This window comes from Plecotus auritus (assembly GCF_963455305.1).
Source record: "Plecotus auritus genome assembly, chromosome: 12".
NCBI classification, from domain to species: domain Eukaryota; kingdom Metazoa; phylum Chordata; class Mammalia; order Chiroptera; family Vespertilionidae; genus Plecotus; species Plecotus auritus.
Window position 1 is genome coordinate 5709615 of NC_137778.1, and position 18475 is coordinate 5728089.

At 47.0% G+C, this 18475-nt stretch overlaps 1 protein-coding gene across 2 annotated transcripts; it reads right to left on the bottom strand.

The window, feature by feature from the left end:
• Window positions 1–6809: 6809 nt before the first annotated feature.
• On the bottom strand, window positions 6810–13257 carry HJV (hemojuvelin BMP co-receptor; the record flags this gene model as incomplete). 2 transcript variants are annotated; one of them, XM_080648059.1, is made up of 5 exons in its annotated part: window positions 6810–10321; window positions 10765–10815; window positions 11297–11333; window positions 11708–11946; window positions 13098–13257. In XM_080648059.1, the coding sequence occupies one exon, from the start codon at window positions 10298–10300 to the stop codon at window positions 9698–9700; it is 603 nt and encodes a 200-aa protein (XP_080504185.1). In that variant the 3' UTR covers window positions 6810–9697. The 2 variants fall into 2 exon arrangements, with proteins under 2 accessions (XP_080504185.1, XP_080504184.1); XM_080648058.1 differs by lacking the exon at window positions 13098–13257 and having other exon boundaries at window positions 10765–11333; window positions 11708–11804.
• Between the last annotated feature and the right edge of the window lie 5218 nt (window positions 13258–18475).

Sequence of the window (18475 nt, forward strand, 5' to 3'; positions counted from 1 at the left end):
CTTCCTTCGCATGTACCCGATATCTCAGCCAAACCTGAGTGAGTACTCACTGTTCCTCCAATATAATCTTCTCTGCCTTTGTTTATGCTTTCCTCTCTACCTGGAATGCTTGACCCTCCTCCCGTCTCTGCTTGTTGGTGGACAGCCAAAGGACTTTTCCTTTATGAAATCTTTCTTGATTCCCGATCCCCTCATCTTTTGCTTTGCAACCAATAGGATTTCATTCTCTTCTGAGGATTCCATAGCATGTGGTTTATATTTCTCACATGGAACTTACATGTAAATTTCATTTCTCTCAGATAATGAATTCCTAGAGAGAAGGAACTATGACCTTTTAAAAAATCTTTGTCTTCTTCACAGCATCTAGCAGAGTGCATTTCATAGAGTACATTTATTATTAAATATAAGTTGAATCAATAGGGGTATGGCTCTGGACTAGAATTGCTGTGGGTGGCAGGAAGGGCAGCTGGTGTTAGACCCGGGGGGTCAGACTGTACCTGGGCTCAGCAACCTTGATGCTTGGGTTCTGGGTAGAAAAGAATGCAGAGCCAAGACTCAAACTATAAGAGAACATTTATTTATAAAAATCACAGCGGTGGAAGAAGTAATTTGTAAAAGAAATGGGCTGAGTATACAAGTTACAGAGGTAAAGGAAGGGCCCTTGGAGCTTGGGAGTGTGGAAGCTAATGGCTAATGGTAATGATGGGGGCGGGGCCGGTGCAGGAGAAGGGAAGGCTTCCAGGAGGAAGAGTGCCCTGGGTCCTCTGTCCTAAGGGTTTAAAAATATATATATATATTTCAGAGAGGAAGAGAGAGATAGAAACATCAATAATCAGAGAGAACCATCGATAAGGCTGCCTCTCTCACAGGGGATCAAGCCCACAACCCGGGCATGTGCCCTGAGTGGGAATCGAACCACAACCTCCTGCTTCAAGGTCTACGCTCCACCACTGAGCCACGCCAGCGGGGCGCCTAAGGGTTTTAAGGGTGGAAATCTTAGGGGCGGTCCCAGGGGAAGATCTCAGTAGAATATTCAGCAGCTTTCCAGGTGTGTCCTTTCAGAGTTGGGCTTGCTCGGTCGGCGCCAGGGCACAGGATCAGTATCCAATGCAGCTGGTCCTGAGGTCGGCCCTGGGGTTGCTTCTCGGGTTTTGTGGCTTCTCTGGGCCTGGAGCTGAAATACAACTGAGGCCTAGATGTTACTCCAGGGAGGAAAGGTCAGGGGGTCCAAACCACAAGGCCAGCCATATGCTAGGGGAGGAAAGGTCACCCTGGAGGGGAGGCCCCACCCTACAATTGTCCTTTGCTATACACCCAGGTTTCTCTGCCCTGGCGACCTTCTGTGCCTGGCCCATTGTCCTTGCTCTGCTCATGTCTGTCTAAGCGCCTCCCACACAACGTGCCACTGATTCAGAACCTGGTGTTGTTGCTTACCAGTGTTAGATTTCAAACCTCAACCTCAGTTCCTTCTGTTATACTGTAACACACATAACCCGTCTCTCCTCAGAGGCTCCGCTCCAATTGTGTAGCAGAGCAAGGGTGGCAAGGCGGTGAGAGGTGATGGTTTGTTTTTCTGTGAGGGGAAAATTGGACTGTGTTGATGTTTATAAGCACGAGGGAGATAGGACATTGCGTGCTTAACCCAACTTCCCCTTTTCTGAGTAATTTTTTCTTTCTTACGCAATCCAATAATCCAGTTGGCTCAGGCCTGCCACCCAGTGGGTAAATTAATGTGCTGTGAAGATCCTTAGTCCAAGAATTGTCTCAAAAACACAGAAGCTTCTCTGAGACTTGAAACTTGACCCAAACGGCTCCCTGAGAGGCGAAGATGATTCTTTGATCGTGAGAAAAAGAAGCAGAGAAAGGAATATGGTGTTCATGACTGAGAGAAGAAGCCACATGCGAAAAACTGTTTTGTTTTTTACCCAGACTGACAGCTAACACTGCTTTCTCGGTTAATAACATGTACAGTGAACACAGACAACTATACAGTGTTATAAAGAAACTGCCCAGCCCTGCCCAGTGAGGCTCAGTTGCCTGGAGCACCATCTGCTGCATCGGAAGGTCGTGGGTTTGATCGCACGTATAGGAGGCAACCTATCAATGTCTCTCTCTCTCTCTCCCTCTCCCTCCCTCTATAAAATCAATTAAAAAAGAAAGAAAGAAAGAAAGAAATTGCACAAACAATTGACTCTCACTAGATAGGCCGCAGAGGTTTTGTGGAGTGTATATTGCAATTCGGAGAGTTCAGATGACTGGCCCAAGTTCACGCAACTAGGACAAAATTCATCTGATTTATGGTTCAAAGATCTTCCTACCAAGAGCAAGATCCTTCTTTCCTATTAGAGCAGCTCTGATTTTTTTTTAAAATATATTTTATTGATTTTTTACAGAGAGGAAGGAAGAAGGATAGATAGTCAGAAACATCGATGAGAGAGAAATATCTATCAGCTGCCTCTTGCACACCTCCTACTGGGGATGTGCCCGCAACCAAGTTACATGCCCTTGACCGGAATCGAACCCGGGACCTTTCAGTCCGCAGGCTGACGCTCTATCCATTGAGCCAAACTGGTTTTGGCAAGCTCTGATTTTTTAAGTCATCTTCTGTTTGTCACCTTTGTATTCCTACAGCATGTTGGAATGCTTCTATATGTTTTGCATATATATGTATATATATAGTTAACCCTCACCTGAGGATGTTTTTAGGACATTTTCCCATTGATTTTTAGAGAGAGTGGAAGGGTGGGGGAGACACAGAGAAACACTGACTGGTTGCCCTCTGGATTGAGCCTGCAACGGAGGTACCTGCTCTTGACCAGAATCGAACCTGGGACCCTTCAGTTTGCAGGCTGATGCTCTATCCACTGAGCCAAACCAGTAGGGCTATATGTTATGCATATTGATCGTTTATATTGTAATTATGTTTATCTGACTATTCCTTCCCACTAAACTGAGCTCCCCAAGGACAGGAACCACATTGTCTAATGGCCTGGCATAGTGTAGGTGCTTCAAAAATTCTAAAGAAGGGCAAACAATAACCCATGGATTGTTCACACAGCCCAGGCCATTGCTCCCCCTCTGGTTTTGGTTTCTTCTCCGTGCTGACGGTATTCCTCTCTGGCTGCAGGCTTGGTTGTGGCAGAGGAAGGTCAGTGACCTTCACAAAGAGAAAATAAAATCATGGCAGAACATTTTCCGTTTCAGAGGCTATAGTTTTAGCAATGGGGTTTTCAGTTCTTGGCTGGGATGAGGTGGAATAGGAGGGCAAAATGAAGAGGCTGATTCGTTTTTAAAAAATCTGATTTAACTAGTGTCTCAGAGGTATGAGTAGAAGAACCGTGCTGTTTCAAGACTAACTATACAAAACCCTTGATAGCCAGGCTGGTATGGTACAGTGATTGAGTCTTGACCTGTGAACCAGGAGGTCACGGTTCGATTCTGGTCAGGGCGCAAGCCCTGGTTGTTGGCTGCATCCCCAGTTGGGGGCCTGCATCATTATCATTCTCTCTCTCTCTCTCTCTCTCTCTCTCTCTCTCTCTCTCTCTCTCTCTCTCTCCCATTCTCTCTGAAATCAATAAAAATATATTTAAAAAACAAACAAAAACCCCTTGATATTAAAATTATTTGTTCTTTGAACCAATAGCAAAGAATGATTCCAAAATAGCTCATAGTGACTATGGTACATCTACACAATGGAATACTATGCTGCCATAAAAAAGAAGGAATTCTTACCATTTGTAGGCACCTGGATGGAATTAGAGAACATTATGCTAAGTGAAATAAGCCAGTCAATGAAAGAAAAATACCACATGATCTCACTCATTTGGGGATAATGAAAAACATTATAAACTGATGAACAAAAAGATAGATACAGAGGCAGTAAAGCATCAAACAGACTGTCAAATTACAGCAGTAAGGTTAGGGAGAGGTGGGGGAAATAAGAGATCTACTGAAGGACTTATATGCATGTATATAAGAGTAACCAACGGATGCAAAACATTGGGGGGTGAGGCATGTATGGGAGTGGGGGGGGCAATGGTAAGATATGTACACATATAATACCTTAATAAAAAAAAAAAACAAACAAAAAAAACAAAATAGCTCATAGTGGCGGCAGAATCTAGTTTTCCTTTTTGATTTCTCTTTCTCTTTCTTAAAACCCACCCTCCATTCAAACACAAATTTTATCTCAGGAAACATACTTAACGTATTCCTTCCTGTGAACTGTTGGGAGGATGATGAATAATCTGGTTTGGGAGCAGCAGGAGAATGAAGGAAGGACTTTTGTTTTCTAATGTCCTGTCTTCCCCGCCTCCCGTCCCCCACCCCCCCCCCACCCCCCGCCAGTGCTTGTGCAGCCTCTTGGCACTGACTGAGAATTGTACTTACTGGGCCATGGAAATTCTCTTCCTTGAGAAAAAATGTGGGAAGGAGCTTGCCATGAGGAGGGTGGGGAGGAGCTGGGTGGATCTGGGAAGTGGTTGAGGTGCCCACAGGTTTGAGAAGTGAAGGGGGAAAGCTCAGGACTGGCTAAGGGGGAAATACCTTCCCTTTGAAAAATCAAAATAAGGAATCATAATGTAGTTGAAATCATATAGTATTTAATACACAAAACTTAGCACATCTCAGGTCTCTCTACTGAATTATCTCAATAATTTCAGCTTTTAATCTGTTATTTACTTTATATTTCTAAACTATATGTTTCTTCTTTTATTTCTTAACTTAGAAACATTAGACATATCTACTCTATTTTTGTTACAGTAATTGAAATTTTAAGCATTTTACATCGCATTGTATCCCTACCTTCCCTTTTCTTTTACCTCATCCTTCCAATAGAGTTATATCACAATTTTGGCTACATCAATGGGCGGTGTTACATTATTATTATTTTTGTATATTTTTATTGATTTCAGAGAGGAAGGGAGAGGGAAAGAGAGATAGAAACATCAATGATGAGGGAGAATCATTGATTGTCTGCCTCCTGCATGCTCTCCACTGGGGATCGAGCCTACAACCTCGGGAATGTGCCCTCGACCAGAATCGAACCCAGGACCCTTCAGTCCACAGGCTCTATCCATAGAGCAAAATTGGCTAGGGCTGTTTACATTGTTATCACTGTGTGAATAATGTGGAGCCAAGTAGTGTATTTTGATTGTTTTATGTCTTGAACAACTCTATGTTTATTGTGAAATTCTAATAATTTAAACAATTTATTGAGCGTACTATGCACCTATCTTAAATTTATTTCTGAAATGACAATTCTGCCAAATGCTTATTAATATTTTCTCTCAAGTGGGCAACATGTCAGATAACTTAAGAAATTAATTTTCTTTTTCCTGGAGACCTTCCTCATCCTGAATACTTCTTTTTAGTCACCAACGCCACCTGCTGACTATAGGTGGAGTGGAAAGGCAGAATTAGGAGGCGCAGGGTAGTTTTTAAATCAGGAAATGTCCTTTCTCTGGTCTCTGACCTTTAGAGTGACAATCTGGAGGAAGGAATGTGGTCCTTGCGACAAGAGTTAGAAGAGAGAATATAAAATCATTAGCTATTCTCTTCCCTTGCCCCATCATCTTTTTCTTTTCTGTGTTTTCCTAGGAGGAGGAAAGTCTATTCTATATTACTTTCTTTCCATGTTACGGTCATTCTAAGCTTTTGTCTGAACCAGAGGAAGAGGGAAAGCTGGGCTACCCACTTGCAAACAAAAATTTACAGCTTTATTGGGTATAATTGATGTATGATAAACTACACCTAGTTAAAGTGTATAATTTCATGTTTTTTTGACATGAAATTGTTGCTACACTCAATATAATAAACATGTTACTCCCAGATGTTTCCTCATGTCCCCTGCCCCCCGTTTTGTTGTTTTCTTTTGTAAAGTGTCTTTATTGTTGGCATCTCCCCCCCTTACCCTGGTTTTTTAAAAAATATTTATTGTTGAAAGTATTGCATAGGTCCTCCTTGTCCCCCCCTCCCCTGGCATTAACCTCTTCCAGCCTGCTCCCATCCTCTCCCCCACCCCATTTTTAAAAAATACTTTTATTGATTTCAGAGAGAAAGAGAGAGGGAGAGAGAGAGAAACATCAATGATGAGGGAGAATCATTGATTGGCTGCCTCTTGCACACCCCCCACTGGGGATCGAGCCTGCAACTTGGGCATGTGCCCTGACCGGGAATTGAACCATGACCTCCTGGTTCATAGATTGCTGCTCAACCACTGAGCCACTGGCCATTCCTCCTTCCCTCCCTCCCTCCCTACACCCTTCCCCAGGCAACCATTGATCTCTGTTCTGTCATTATATTACTAGTTTGCACTTTCTATAATTTTATATAAATGGAAGCATAATGTGAGTACTCCTTTTTGTTGTTGTTTGGCTTCTTTCACTTGCATTATTATTTTGAAATTCGCCATGTTGCGTGGATCAGTAGTTTATTTCATCTTATTGCTTAGTGGTATTCTGTTGTATGGATTTACCAAAATTGGTGTACCCATTAACTTATTGAGGGACACGTGGCTGGTTTCCAGTTCTTGGTTATTTCAAACAAGACTACTGTGGACATTGCTATGCAAGGCTTTGCACAGAAACATGTTATCATTTCTCTTGGGTCAATATTCAGGAGTGGAATGTTTCAATTGTATGGTAAGTGTATACTTAGCTTTAAAAAAAACCTGCCAAATTGTTATACTATTTGCATCCCCACCAGCAGAGTCTGAGAGCGGCACACCTTGCCAACAATTGATCTGGTCAATCTTTTACATTTTAACCATTCGAACTGGGTGTGGTAGTTTTTCTTTGTGGTTTTATTTTGATTTGCATTTCCCTAGTGACAAACATGTGGAGCATCTTTTCAAGTGCTTATTTTGAAGGATTCCCTTCCCCCTCCCCCTTTTTTTTGTTAATCCTCAGCCGAAGATATTTTTTCCATTGATTTTTAGAGAGAGTGGAAGGGAGGGGAAGAGACAGAGAAAAATCCATGTGCAAAAGTCACATCAATAGGTCATTTCCTGCACTGCGCTGACCAGCCAGGCCGGGGATTGAGCCTGAAACCCAGGTACGTGCTCTTGACCAGAATCCAACCCGGGACTCTCAGTCCGCAGGCTGCCCTGCATTGGTAATAGGGATAATCCTAAATTTGGGCAAAGGTAGCAGGGTTACCTGACAGGTACCATTAAACGATAGCTTTCACCAGTGGGCTATAAAATTCTTAATTTACTAGTGATTCCCCAATCTGAGGGATAAAGTTACTCTGGTGAGTTAAGAGAACCAATATAAGGAGCAGTTTCTTAAAAAGATGTGAATGAAAATGCCTGTTATCTGAATGTGAAGGGAGAGCCCTAGATACTTTTCTTCCCATTTCCTTCCATTAGAACAGATTGCTTTCAGATTAACTGAAGGTCATTTCAGAAATGAAAGAGACTGTGCTTTGATGGAATGGCCGAGTGGCTGTGGCCCTTAGAGCAGGCGGAGAGGAGGAAATAGGGGATGGAGAATCGCAAAAGAAATTTGGAATGGCAGGCCTGATAGGCCACCCTGCCTGGTAGGCACTGGCCAGTGTGTATATGTGTTCTGGGGAGAATAGGCAGGTGGGTGAGGCTGAGAGAAGAGGGGAGACGCAAGTGTCAACACCTGATGAGGTCAGGGACAGGCCCAGGAAAAGAGGGGGGGCATACTGAATATAAAAGTTACCTCCTAAAAAAAAAGTTACCTCCTCAGTAGTTGTGTTCAGAGCAGCTTCAGAACTGAGCTAGAATAGCTTTTATTCTCTAGTCTTCTGCAAACTAGATTCCTTCAACTTCCGGCTCCCCCGGCCCCCGCTCTCCTTCGGGGTTTCATGTGACAGAAGAAGAGGTCGCTTTTGTGGTGGCAGCCCTGCCACAGCTCCCCTTTTCTGCCCAGCTCCCCAACCACAGGTAAACGGCTCTCCGATTCCTCTTCAATACAGTCTAGTGGTTACTAACCAGTTAAGGCTGGAGAGCTGAACTGCCTGGGTTCAGCTTCTGGCTCTGCCATTCACTAGCTGCATGACTGCGGGCGAGTTGCTAAATCTTCCTGCCCCTCAGGTCCCTTATGTAAAAATAGAGAGGAAAATATTACCTTCTTTAGAGAGTTGTGAGGATTAAATGAACTAATAGTTTAAAAGTGTATGGAACAGCCCTGGCGGGGTGCTGAATGGTTAGTGTCAGCCCAGGCACTGAAGGGTGGTGGGTTCGATTCCCGGTTGGGTATGTGCAGGAGGCAACCAATTTTTGTGTCTCCTCTCTCTCTCTCTCTCTCTCTCTCTCTCTCTCCTTCCCTCCGTCCCTTTCACCCTCTCTGAAAAGCAGTGGGAAAAATATCCTCGGGTGAGGATTCACAAAACAAAATAATGACTTCTGAACATTGCCCGACAGGCTTTAAGCTCTCCATAAAGGAATTTATTTGAATTTAACTCCCTGGCTCCACTTTCAAGGCGCTTCCCAATCTGTCCTCTGCCCTTCGTACCCTGGTTGGTATGCCTTTACGTCTTGCCTAGTTCACTGGACGTTTGCTGATTGCTTCACTGAATCGTGAATCTATGCTTAACTCAGCTTGGCACTGCCTGCAAGGTCCTTACCAACTCAAATCCTACCCGATCTTCAAAGGTCACGTCAAATCCCATCTCCTCTGCTCCCTCTTACTATTATTGTTTGTGGGGTCTCTCCAGCCCCCTTCCCATCAGAATTCACAGCACTGTGGAATGTGGTGAACATCACCCGCCCCTCAGGCCCTGTGTTGTCAATCAGTGTTGTCCCCCTAGTGGCCTGTGAACTTCCGAGGAGAAGCAGTGTCTGATGCTCTGGCGCCCTCTGTGGAGTGAGCACATTGTCTTTCTCCCTCGAGCATCCCTGAAACTCTTCAGCACAGGCACCGAGGCCCATGACCATCCATGGCTTTAACAGGGGGCTAGCTAGGGGCGGGGTGATGGCTTCTTTCCTGCCTGTGCCATTCTCCAAGGACAGAGGTTCCTTTCAGCGAAGACCCAGACCACCCCCCCTTCACTTCTGAACCCAGAAAGCAAAACACATCACCCTCATATGTTCATCAGGTAAACCCCTTCCCTAATCACCTTTTCCTCAGAGGAAGCCAGTGTGTTTTTAGGGGTAACGACCTTTCCGTTCTTTCCTGTTAGAAGTCTCAACCTCTGCGTTTTCTACGCATCCTCAGGGCCACTCTAACCTCCAAACTGGTAGGTCGGGGTGAGCTCAGGAGCAGATGGACTGGGACAGTTCACTTCCTGGGAAGGGGACCAGGGAAACTGGTGGAGTCCCTAAGGGCGTCTGGAATGCAGAAACCTGATCCAGAATCCTTATTCTCTGATCATCTCCACCGCTGGACTGCAGCCTTGTCTAACTCTGGGTAAATGTCATTGTTTCACGTGTCTCCAAGTCCCCACTGTTTGCTTCAGTGATTCTTTTTCAGAGAGGGAGGGAGAGATAGAAACATCGAGAGACAGAAACATCAATGATGAGAGAGAATCATTGATCTGCTGCTTCCTGCATGCCCCCTACTGGGGATCAAGCCCGCAAGCCGGGCATGTGCCCTTGACCGGAATCGAACCTTGGACCCTTCAGTCCGCAGGCCCATGCCGGCTAGGGCCCTTCAGCGATTCTTTATGTTGTCCCTGCCAATCTCTACCCCCAAATCATTTCCAACCCAATCAAGGGCTCATGGCCTAGCTATTGAATGCAAAGCCACAGAGCAAAGAGGCCGGGCAGCAGCGGGGCTGGGAGGGCTGCTGAGGAAAGGCGAACCCCGGCATCCGAGGGGAAGAGGTGCAGCTTTTCTAAGTCCGGCAGGAAAGCTCGGGCGTCCTCGAGCGCAGCCTGAGCGGCCACAGTCAAGTTGGGGTCCCCAGAGATTAAAACATCAAAGACACAGGAATGGAAGTAAGCGTCTTCCACCGGCAGCCCTTCCTTGCACAGCCGCCGGGCAGTGTCCACGCTCAGAGCTCCCCGGACGCTGCGCTCCGAGTGGGAGAGCCGCTGGCTCGGGGGGCACCCGCCCACGCAGAGCTGCAGGTCCTGCTCGGCCGAGAAGGCCCCGGCCACGTCCTCCGCCACCCGGATGGAGAAGGAGAGCTGCCCGGCCGTCTGCCGGATGACCACCGTGGTGCCGATGTAGGCAGCTTGGATCTCCACGTGGCTCCCAGGGTTTGCTGTGCGGATGGACAGACTGGAGCCTCCAGGGCGGTCACCTCCATTGACGGAACCGTCTTCAAAGGCTGCGGGAAGGTTGTCCACCTCCGCCTGGTAGACCTTCTGATCGATGCACTCCTGCATGTTCTTAAAGATAATGGTGAGCTGGGAGGGCGAGAGGGAAGACGGTTCATTCTGGTGCCGGGCACCCTTCTCCTTCCCTTGCCCCTTCCCCTTCCCCAGCCAGGCCTCCCAGGGGCACTGATGTGAGGCCTGGCGTGGCCCTCCCTCAGGTCCCTGCTCAGCCCGCTCTCCTTTTGTCCTCCGTCTCAGCAGCTCGCACAGGGGAAGGAAGAGTCCCCTCACCCCAGGGCTCTCAGCTCCCATCTCCCCAACTTTCTCAGTGCCTTTTGAACCCGAGTGGAATCCCAACTGAGGGACAGCGATTCCCAGGAGCGGGAGCGGGTGTTTGCAGGACGCAGTGATGGCAGAGGGGGGAGTGGTTGGGGAGACAGGGAATTGGAGCATCGCCCAGGGGCAGTGGGGATGGGATGGGAGCGGCACTGGGGTGACCGCGAGAGGGTCCGGAGGAGCAACTGCGTCCTGACCTTCCGGGTGGCGGTGGCGTTGGCGCCAGGAGCCACCGGGGAGCTGGTGGCCTGGACAAAGAGGAAGTCGTTATCCAGCAGCGGCCACGCGCCTCGCACTCGGCACGTGTGGAAGTGGTGGTGGAAGCTGCGCACGTGGGGGTCCCCGAAGGAGGCGCAATGCAAGAAGCCCGGGGGACGGCCGTGCAGGCGGGCAAACCGACCCGCATAGTCGCAGGGGTCGGGGGCGGCGGGGCCCGCGGGGTGCACGGGGCCCGCGCCGGGCAGGGCGGGGCCGCGGGCCGGGGGCGGGGCCGTGGGGCCCTGGCGGGAGCAGTTGTGCTGGATCATCAGGTCCTCGATGCCGTGCACCGCCGAGTGGAAGGCGAGGTCCCCGCGGCAGGTGCGCGCCGTGCGCCGCGTGCACAGCGCGTAGGAGCGGAGCGCCCGGCAGAGGCCGCTGGAGCCCCCGCCGCCCCGGCCCCCGCCGCCCGCTCCTCGGAGCGCTCCCGGGGAGCCCCCGCCTCTGAGGCTCAAGGTGGACGATACATACTCAGCATTGCAGCGGAGGATCTTGCACTGAGAGTGAGCTGGGGACAGAGCGGGGGGAGAGCGAGATGGTCCCCAGAGCCCGCTCTATCGGAGTTTGCTCCCCTCCCCCCATCTCACCAGGGGATGCCAGCCCTTCCTGAAACCACTGAAGGCTCCCAGGGCCCAGCCCCCAGCTCCCTAGTCCTGTCCTCACTCAGTTTTGCCAAAATGGATGAGCCCGCTGTAGCGCTTCCCTGTCCACCCAGGTCCTTCCCAGTGCTCCTCCCAAGCTGATGGGAAATAGTATGTACCTGCCTGAGCGTGGGGGTGACCCTCGGCACCCATTCTTCTCACTCCCTCATGCTCACACGCCCACCCCTCGAGAGCAGCCTGCCTGCTAGGTCCCCCAAACCCTTCCCTAGCCCCTCCTTACCATATCCACAGAGGAGCAGCAGGAGAGTGAGAGTGCTTAGAGTTGGGGGACTGCCATGGGGGGACCGGGGACTAGGGCACTGGCCTGGATCCCCCATACCTATCCAGCCAGGTCCCCGCAGGCTCCAGCTCTTTCCAGCCGACGGCTGTCCTACCTAGTGGACGTTGACTGGCCCTGTAAGAGACTGGGCACGGGGAGAGAGGAAAGTGGAAGGCTCTTCTGCATGATGTGAAGGGAATCTGGAAAGGTGAAGAAAAGGAAAAGCAGACTGAAGTTTGGGGAGAATGGGGCTCCCTGCACTGTCAGTGTGGCTGTTAGACCGCTGTGCCCTGCTCTGTGGCCACGTTCAGGTCCCTTATGCAACACCCCTCGGTGGGGGTGGAAGGAACATTGAGTGGCCCCGGGGTGGGGGGCAGAGTCCACTGTGTTGCCCCATTCTGAGCTACCAAAACAGCAGAAATGTCCCAAAAGGAGGAATCATGGGGACAGATCAGAGCCAACCATTCCAGTAGGTTCCCCAACAGAATTAGGTCTGAAAAGTGCTTCAGAAACTTGCCTCTCCCCATCAGGAGGGAACACCAGGGGTCGTTCTTTCTTTTTCACCCGCTTTGTGTCAGAATTTTCAGCAAGAAGGAGTAATGGTAGAACACCCATCCCTCAATATTCAAGTAAAAAGGGAACTGATTTCTTTTCATCTGTTCTAGGGAGCGGCCATTGTAACCCCGCTCATCGGACAATGGAGTGCAACCCAAGCATGCACAACGGCATTCGCTTGTGAGCAGTCCACAGTTCCTGAGAAGTTCCAAACCTGACTGAGGAATCACTTTTCCCATTTACCTTCCCTTTGCAAATTTACAAGTCCTCAGTCTCCTGACGAGGAGAGGACTCGGGGAGGGGCTTGCCTCTCCTGGGGTAAGGGTACGCTGGGGGGGGGGGGGCGATCACCGGAGGGAGTAGGATGGCAGGTCTAGCGTTGTGGGGAGAAATCATTTATGACAAGGCCACCATCCGTGGAAGCCCAACGCGAAGGGCACGCTAAGCAGGGACAGGGTGTCATGACTAATCATGTGAGGCTAAATCTGGCCTTGATGAGAAAACCACAGACTCAGGGATGTGGGCAACTCCTGCTAAAGAAGGCGACCTCCTCGGAAGCCAGGAGGTAACACGGCCGGCCGAAGAAAGAGCTTAAACTGCCCGAGGAGAGCCTGAGGCTTAAACGTCGAATGGCTCGAGGCCAGAAAGAAATCAGACAGAAGGAGAAATGCAGATTGGGGCACCTTAGCCTGCGAGAGGTCTTAGCTTTTGGACCAGAGGTACCTGTTGTAATTTCGTGAAAGTCTAACTTCAATCCAAAAGCGTATTAAAGGAATTGCAATTTCATTTGACTTACTGTTTCCAGAGATCAAACATTACTCTGCTATCCCGTTCTCCAGCCATGACTGCCTACTCTGTCGGTCAGCTCCAGCCAGGGGACCCCCGTCTCTTTCTCCATGTCTCCCCTAGGCCCCCAGGCCTGCGGCAATCTCAGTGAGGTCAGGGAGCCAGAGAAGGGCTGGTGTGGGGGGAAGGGGGAGTATATGGCTGGCTGGAGCACTGGACAGCTGAGCGGGGGAGGGAGGTGGCTACTGAGTTGACTGTTTTAAAAATAGCTAAGTCCAAAATTCCAGGAGCTTTGATGGGGGTAGGGTGTGGGAGTTGGGAGGGGTAGGAGGATTAGAAAGAATGTGGGATGTAGGGTGCCAAGTAGGGGAGGGCGAACAGAAATATGACAGGCAAATCAGATATCCAATTCCAGCTTCTAGGACTCTAGTCACTGCCTACTCCAGGCAGCCCTCCAGCATGGTCACTAATGAGCCCCCGGCCTTTAACGTTAGAGTGGGTGCCCTAGCTGGTTTTGCTCAGTGGATAGAGCATTGGCCTGTGGACTAAAGGATCCCAGGTTCAATTCCGACCAAGGGCACATGCCCGGGTTGCAGGCTTGATCCCAGTAGGAGACGTGCAGGAAGTAGCCAGTCAATGATTCTCTCTCATCATTAAAGTTTCTATCTCTCTAGCTCTCTCCCTTCCTCTCTGAAATCAATAAAAAAATATTTTTAAAAAAGAAAAGACTTGTAAAAAATAAAATAAAAAAAGTTAGAGTGGGCAATTGTGTGCCTCTCGTTCACCACCCTCATCTCTGCTGTACTGAATATTGCATTTCGTTTCTACAGAGCATATCTAGGGGGGAGCTGACTTTAAACAAGGTCCAAAGCGGAAGTAGTTGACAGCCCTCCCCCCTCTTTGCAGACTATTTCAGAAGGACCGAAAAATCCAGCTGTCCAGAGAAGAAATCTGAGCTCTAAGTCGTTTAGGATGAGGGTTTCAGTCTACCAGTTCAGATCCTTGCAGCTGTCTATCCCCCTACTACCTCCGTTTTCATACAGCAGTGTCTCTTCCCTCCCTCTCACCAACACACACACACACACACACACACACACACACTCTCCTGAGTTGCTGGAGGGGGGGGACGGGGTGGGGGGCGGGGGGCGGCTAACCAAGGCAAAGAAGTGAAGAAAGACAGACGGGGGATAGAAGTTTTTGATAGTTGCTAACCCCCAAGGGAGAGGCACTTGGGGAGATAAACAGAGAAAAAGAGACTCAGAAAGCTACGTTGGTGGAGTAACACAATCCTGTGACCTTATAAAATATGGCAGCCAAGGACTGAGCCATGCCACATTTCTGCAGCCATAGGCTTCTGGGACCATTCATCCCTTAGGACTTGCCAAGTGAAATTAACACGCTGATTCCAAATTGGGTCACTAAGGCATCTGCATTAATTGGCTCTACATTTAATTCAGAACCTAGAGGCCCACAAGGACCCTTCTCTTTATCGTACAGATGTTTCTGAAAAAGGCAGTTTTTCCCAGGACCACACAAGGCCACATCATAAAGGCTTTTATTACTGAAATGTGAAATGGCCCAACCAAACTACCCAGGCGACTTTAAAACAATAATTTGACCATAGCGTCCCAAGTGGAATATACTCTAAGGACAAAAAGAAGTGCAAGAATATTTTAAAGTACGCCAATTGTTGGTGGGAGTGTTGGTATTGTTCTGAAACTGTTGTGTGTTGTGAGGTAAAACAAATGAGTTAAATATCAGTGTATTTGTGAAACAGGATTTCTGGTGCAGAACAAAGAGGTACAGATTTATAGTTGATACAGTTAAAGTAAAAACTCTATAATTCTGAATTTCAATTGGAAACATAACGCAGAGCTCAAGGTGTTTTTATCCCATTTTCTAGCTTTATCTTTAAAAGGCCTGGAAACAATGACCCATTAGCAATGGTCATGCTATTGTTCAAACTGAGCTCTCTAAATACCATTTCCCACTAAAGGAACTCCTTGGAGAAATAACTAGTTTCAGGTAGGGGAGGAATTTTCCAAGATAAGCAAGGAAGCTTTCAAAGACTTAAGATTGTATCAAAAGGAATCAGAAGCTCCGAGAATAATTTCTACTGGCAAAAGATAGGCAATTTGAGTGTCAAAATGAACAGTATCTACAATGAATTTCAACATATTTAATGTGTTTAAAAATGCTTAAATCTGAGTTCACAATGATACTTAATTGTAGTAAAATACACATAGCATAGAATTTACTACCTTAACATTTTAAGTGTACAGTTTAGTAGTGTTAAGTACATTCATATTATTGTGATCAATATATATATATATATATATATATATATATATATATATATAAAATAAAGCATATTATTGTGCAGTCAATCTCCAGAAATCTTTTCATCTTGCAAAACTGAGACTATATTCCCATTAAACATAAATTAAACTTATTTTGAGGTAATTATGGCTTTATATGCATTTGTAATGAATAATAGAGAGATCTGAGTGTTCTTTTCCTAGCTTCCTCCACCCTCACCCCCAGTGGTAACATGTTGTGAAACTATAGTACAACATTACAACCAAAATATTGACATCGTTACATCAAGCTACAGAGCATTTCCATTAGAAGAATACCTCATGTTGCCACATCTCCACTTTAACATCTAGCAATAAACAGGTTATAGTATGCAACCTTTGGGGTATCTATTTTTAATTTTTTTTTTTTTTTTTTTAGAGAGAGAGGGAGGGGGTGGAGAGAGAGAAACATCCTTGTGAGAGAATCATCAATCAGCTGTCTTCTGCATGTTCCCTACTAGGGAGTGAGCCCAAAACGGCAGGCATGTGCCCTAATTGGGAATCTAATTGGCAACCAATCACTAGCTTCTCTTTTCATTCTCATAACAGGGTTTTTTGCAGAGCAAATGTGTTGTAATTTTGATGAAGTTTATTTTATCAGTTTTTCCTTTTACAGAGAACGCTTTTGGTGTCAAATCTTTGTCTAGCCCTTCTAAAAGTCTTATGCTTCACATTTAAGTTCGTGATCTACTTTGAGTTAGTTTTTGTATAAAGTCTGGGATCGAGGTTAAGGGTTTTTTGTTTGTTTGCTTATGAATGTCCAATTTCATCAGCAATGTATATTTAAAAAGCTATTGCTCTTGCCCTAACTGGTTTGGCTCAGTGGATAGACCCCTGGCCTGCAGACTTAAGGGTCCAGGTTTGATTTTGATCAAGGGCATGTACCTTGGTTGCAAGCTTGATCCCCAGTAGGGAGCATGCAGGAGGCAGCTGATCACTGTTTCTCTCTCATTGATGTTTCTAACTCTATTCCTCTCCTTTCCTCTCTGTAAAATTAATAAAAAACATTTTTTAAAAAATGCTATTCTTCATTCAATTGCTTTTGCCTTTTAATAAATCTTGGGTAAAGTCTTAAGTAAAATGGGAAAGCTGATTCCTCCCACTTCTTTTTCAAAATTTGTTTTAGCTATTCTAGTTCCTTTGCCTTCCCATATAACTTTTTTTTGTCTGTATCTACAAAAATCTTTCTAGGATTTTCCCCTCACTAATTTCATTATTTTGGTATCACAATCATGTTCTATTTTGAGAAATGTCTTGATTTTGATGTTTGACAGAAATTTTGTTTTTTATTTTATTTTTTGTTAATCCTCACCGAAGGATATTATTTCCATTGATTCTTTTCTTCTCTTCTTTTTTTCTTTATTTCTTCTTCCTTTGTTTCTTTCTTTGGAGAGAGTGGAAGGGAGAGAAGGGAAGAAAAAGAGAAACACCAATGTGAGAGAGACACATGGATCAGTTGTCTCCTGTATGCACGCGACGAGGGCGGGGATTGAACCTATAACCTTGGCACATGGAGACAATGTATTTTCTTTATTCTTGAAGGATATTTTTACTGGATTCCTATATTATCACATAGGAATCTGGAATGACAGTCTTTTCTTTCAGCACTTAAAAAAATGTTTGTGCCACTTCCGGTTTCCATGGTTTCTAACAAGAAATTTGCTGTCATTCAATATGTGTCATTTCTCACTGTTTTCAAGAATTTTTTTCTTTGCTTTTTTTAGCTTTTAGCAGTTAGACAATGATGTGCCTTGGCCTGAATTTGTTTGCATTTATCCTCTTTGGGGTTTGCTCCTGTTCTTCAATCTGTAGGTTTATCCCTCTGCCAAACTGGGGGAGTTTTCAGCTTTATTATTATTTTTTATTAACAGCTTTATTGAAATGTAACCCACATGCCATAAAATCCATCTGAGTTTTGTCACGTTGCATTCATTGACTGCCTATAGGCTTGGGTTTAAGTCTACCACTTCGCTCTGTATCTTCCATGCACCTCACTTCATTCCTGGTTTTATTGTCTCTCCTGCCTTCCAGGTTGACAACATCCCACCTCATTCCATGTCTTCCTCTTAGTTTAGTGTACACTGTTCCTATCTTTCAGCGGTTATCTTAGAATTCTTAATGTGCATGCTAACTTACATTCTAACTTTTACCCTTCCTACGAATACCTTAGAGTGATTCCATTGCAGTCATGCCTGAAGTTGCCCCTTCTCCCAGTGACCGGAGCCCTCAGTTCCATCTTCAGCTTGGGAGTTGGACTGACATGGGCAGTCACCGAGGCCATTCCCTTCCAGCTCCTTGAACAGGAGAGGGGGAGAAGGGGCCAGTGAAGTGCCCCCTCCAGTTCCAATGCCCTCCAGTTCCCATGCCCTCCACACTGCACCCTCGTCCCTCACCCTGCAACCTTTTGGGGGATTTCTGGCCTCACAAAAGAAAGCTGGAGCCAGCATCTGGTCCACCCCTCCCCTAGGTCTGAAGGATCTGGACCCCTATTCTCAATAGCGTTCTCTTTGCCACATGACCCGAGCCCCGTGTGCACTTTACACGGAGGAGCCTGAGTCTACACAGACTGGGGACTTGCCCAGCATCATAGGACTTGGAGGCTCTCCTTAAGCCTCCACTGTCAGTGCAGCCACAAGTGGGAAAGGCTGCTGGCCTCACAGCAGGCCAGGCCCTGGGCAGGATCTAGCCCTTCCTGCCGGCCTGTTCCAGGTGCCACTCGGACTTGGCCATCTCTTCTGACGCAGGTTCTGGTGCCGCTGGTCTTGCTGCTGCTGCTGCTGCTGCTGCATCTTCACCACCCGGGCTGTGTGCTTTTCCTGCGGCAGGATAGTAAGAAGCTAGGAAAATTCCTGGGCAAGTGGAATAGGGAAAACGAGACAAGAAAATTAAACAAGGCGAGGCAATTTAAAAACTTACAGCCAGCTTGTGAATCACAAGACCTTATCTTCCCCAACCAAGGGCACTTGAAAGCAAATAGTTTATACCTCTCCTCCCTGAGCAGAGAATACCTAGCTTAAATCACCCTGGTCTG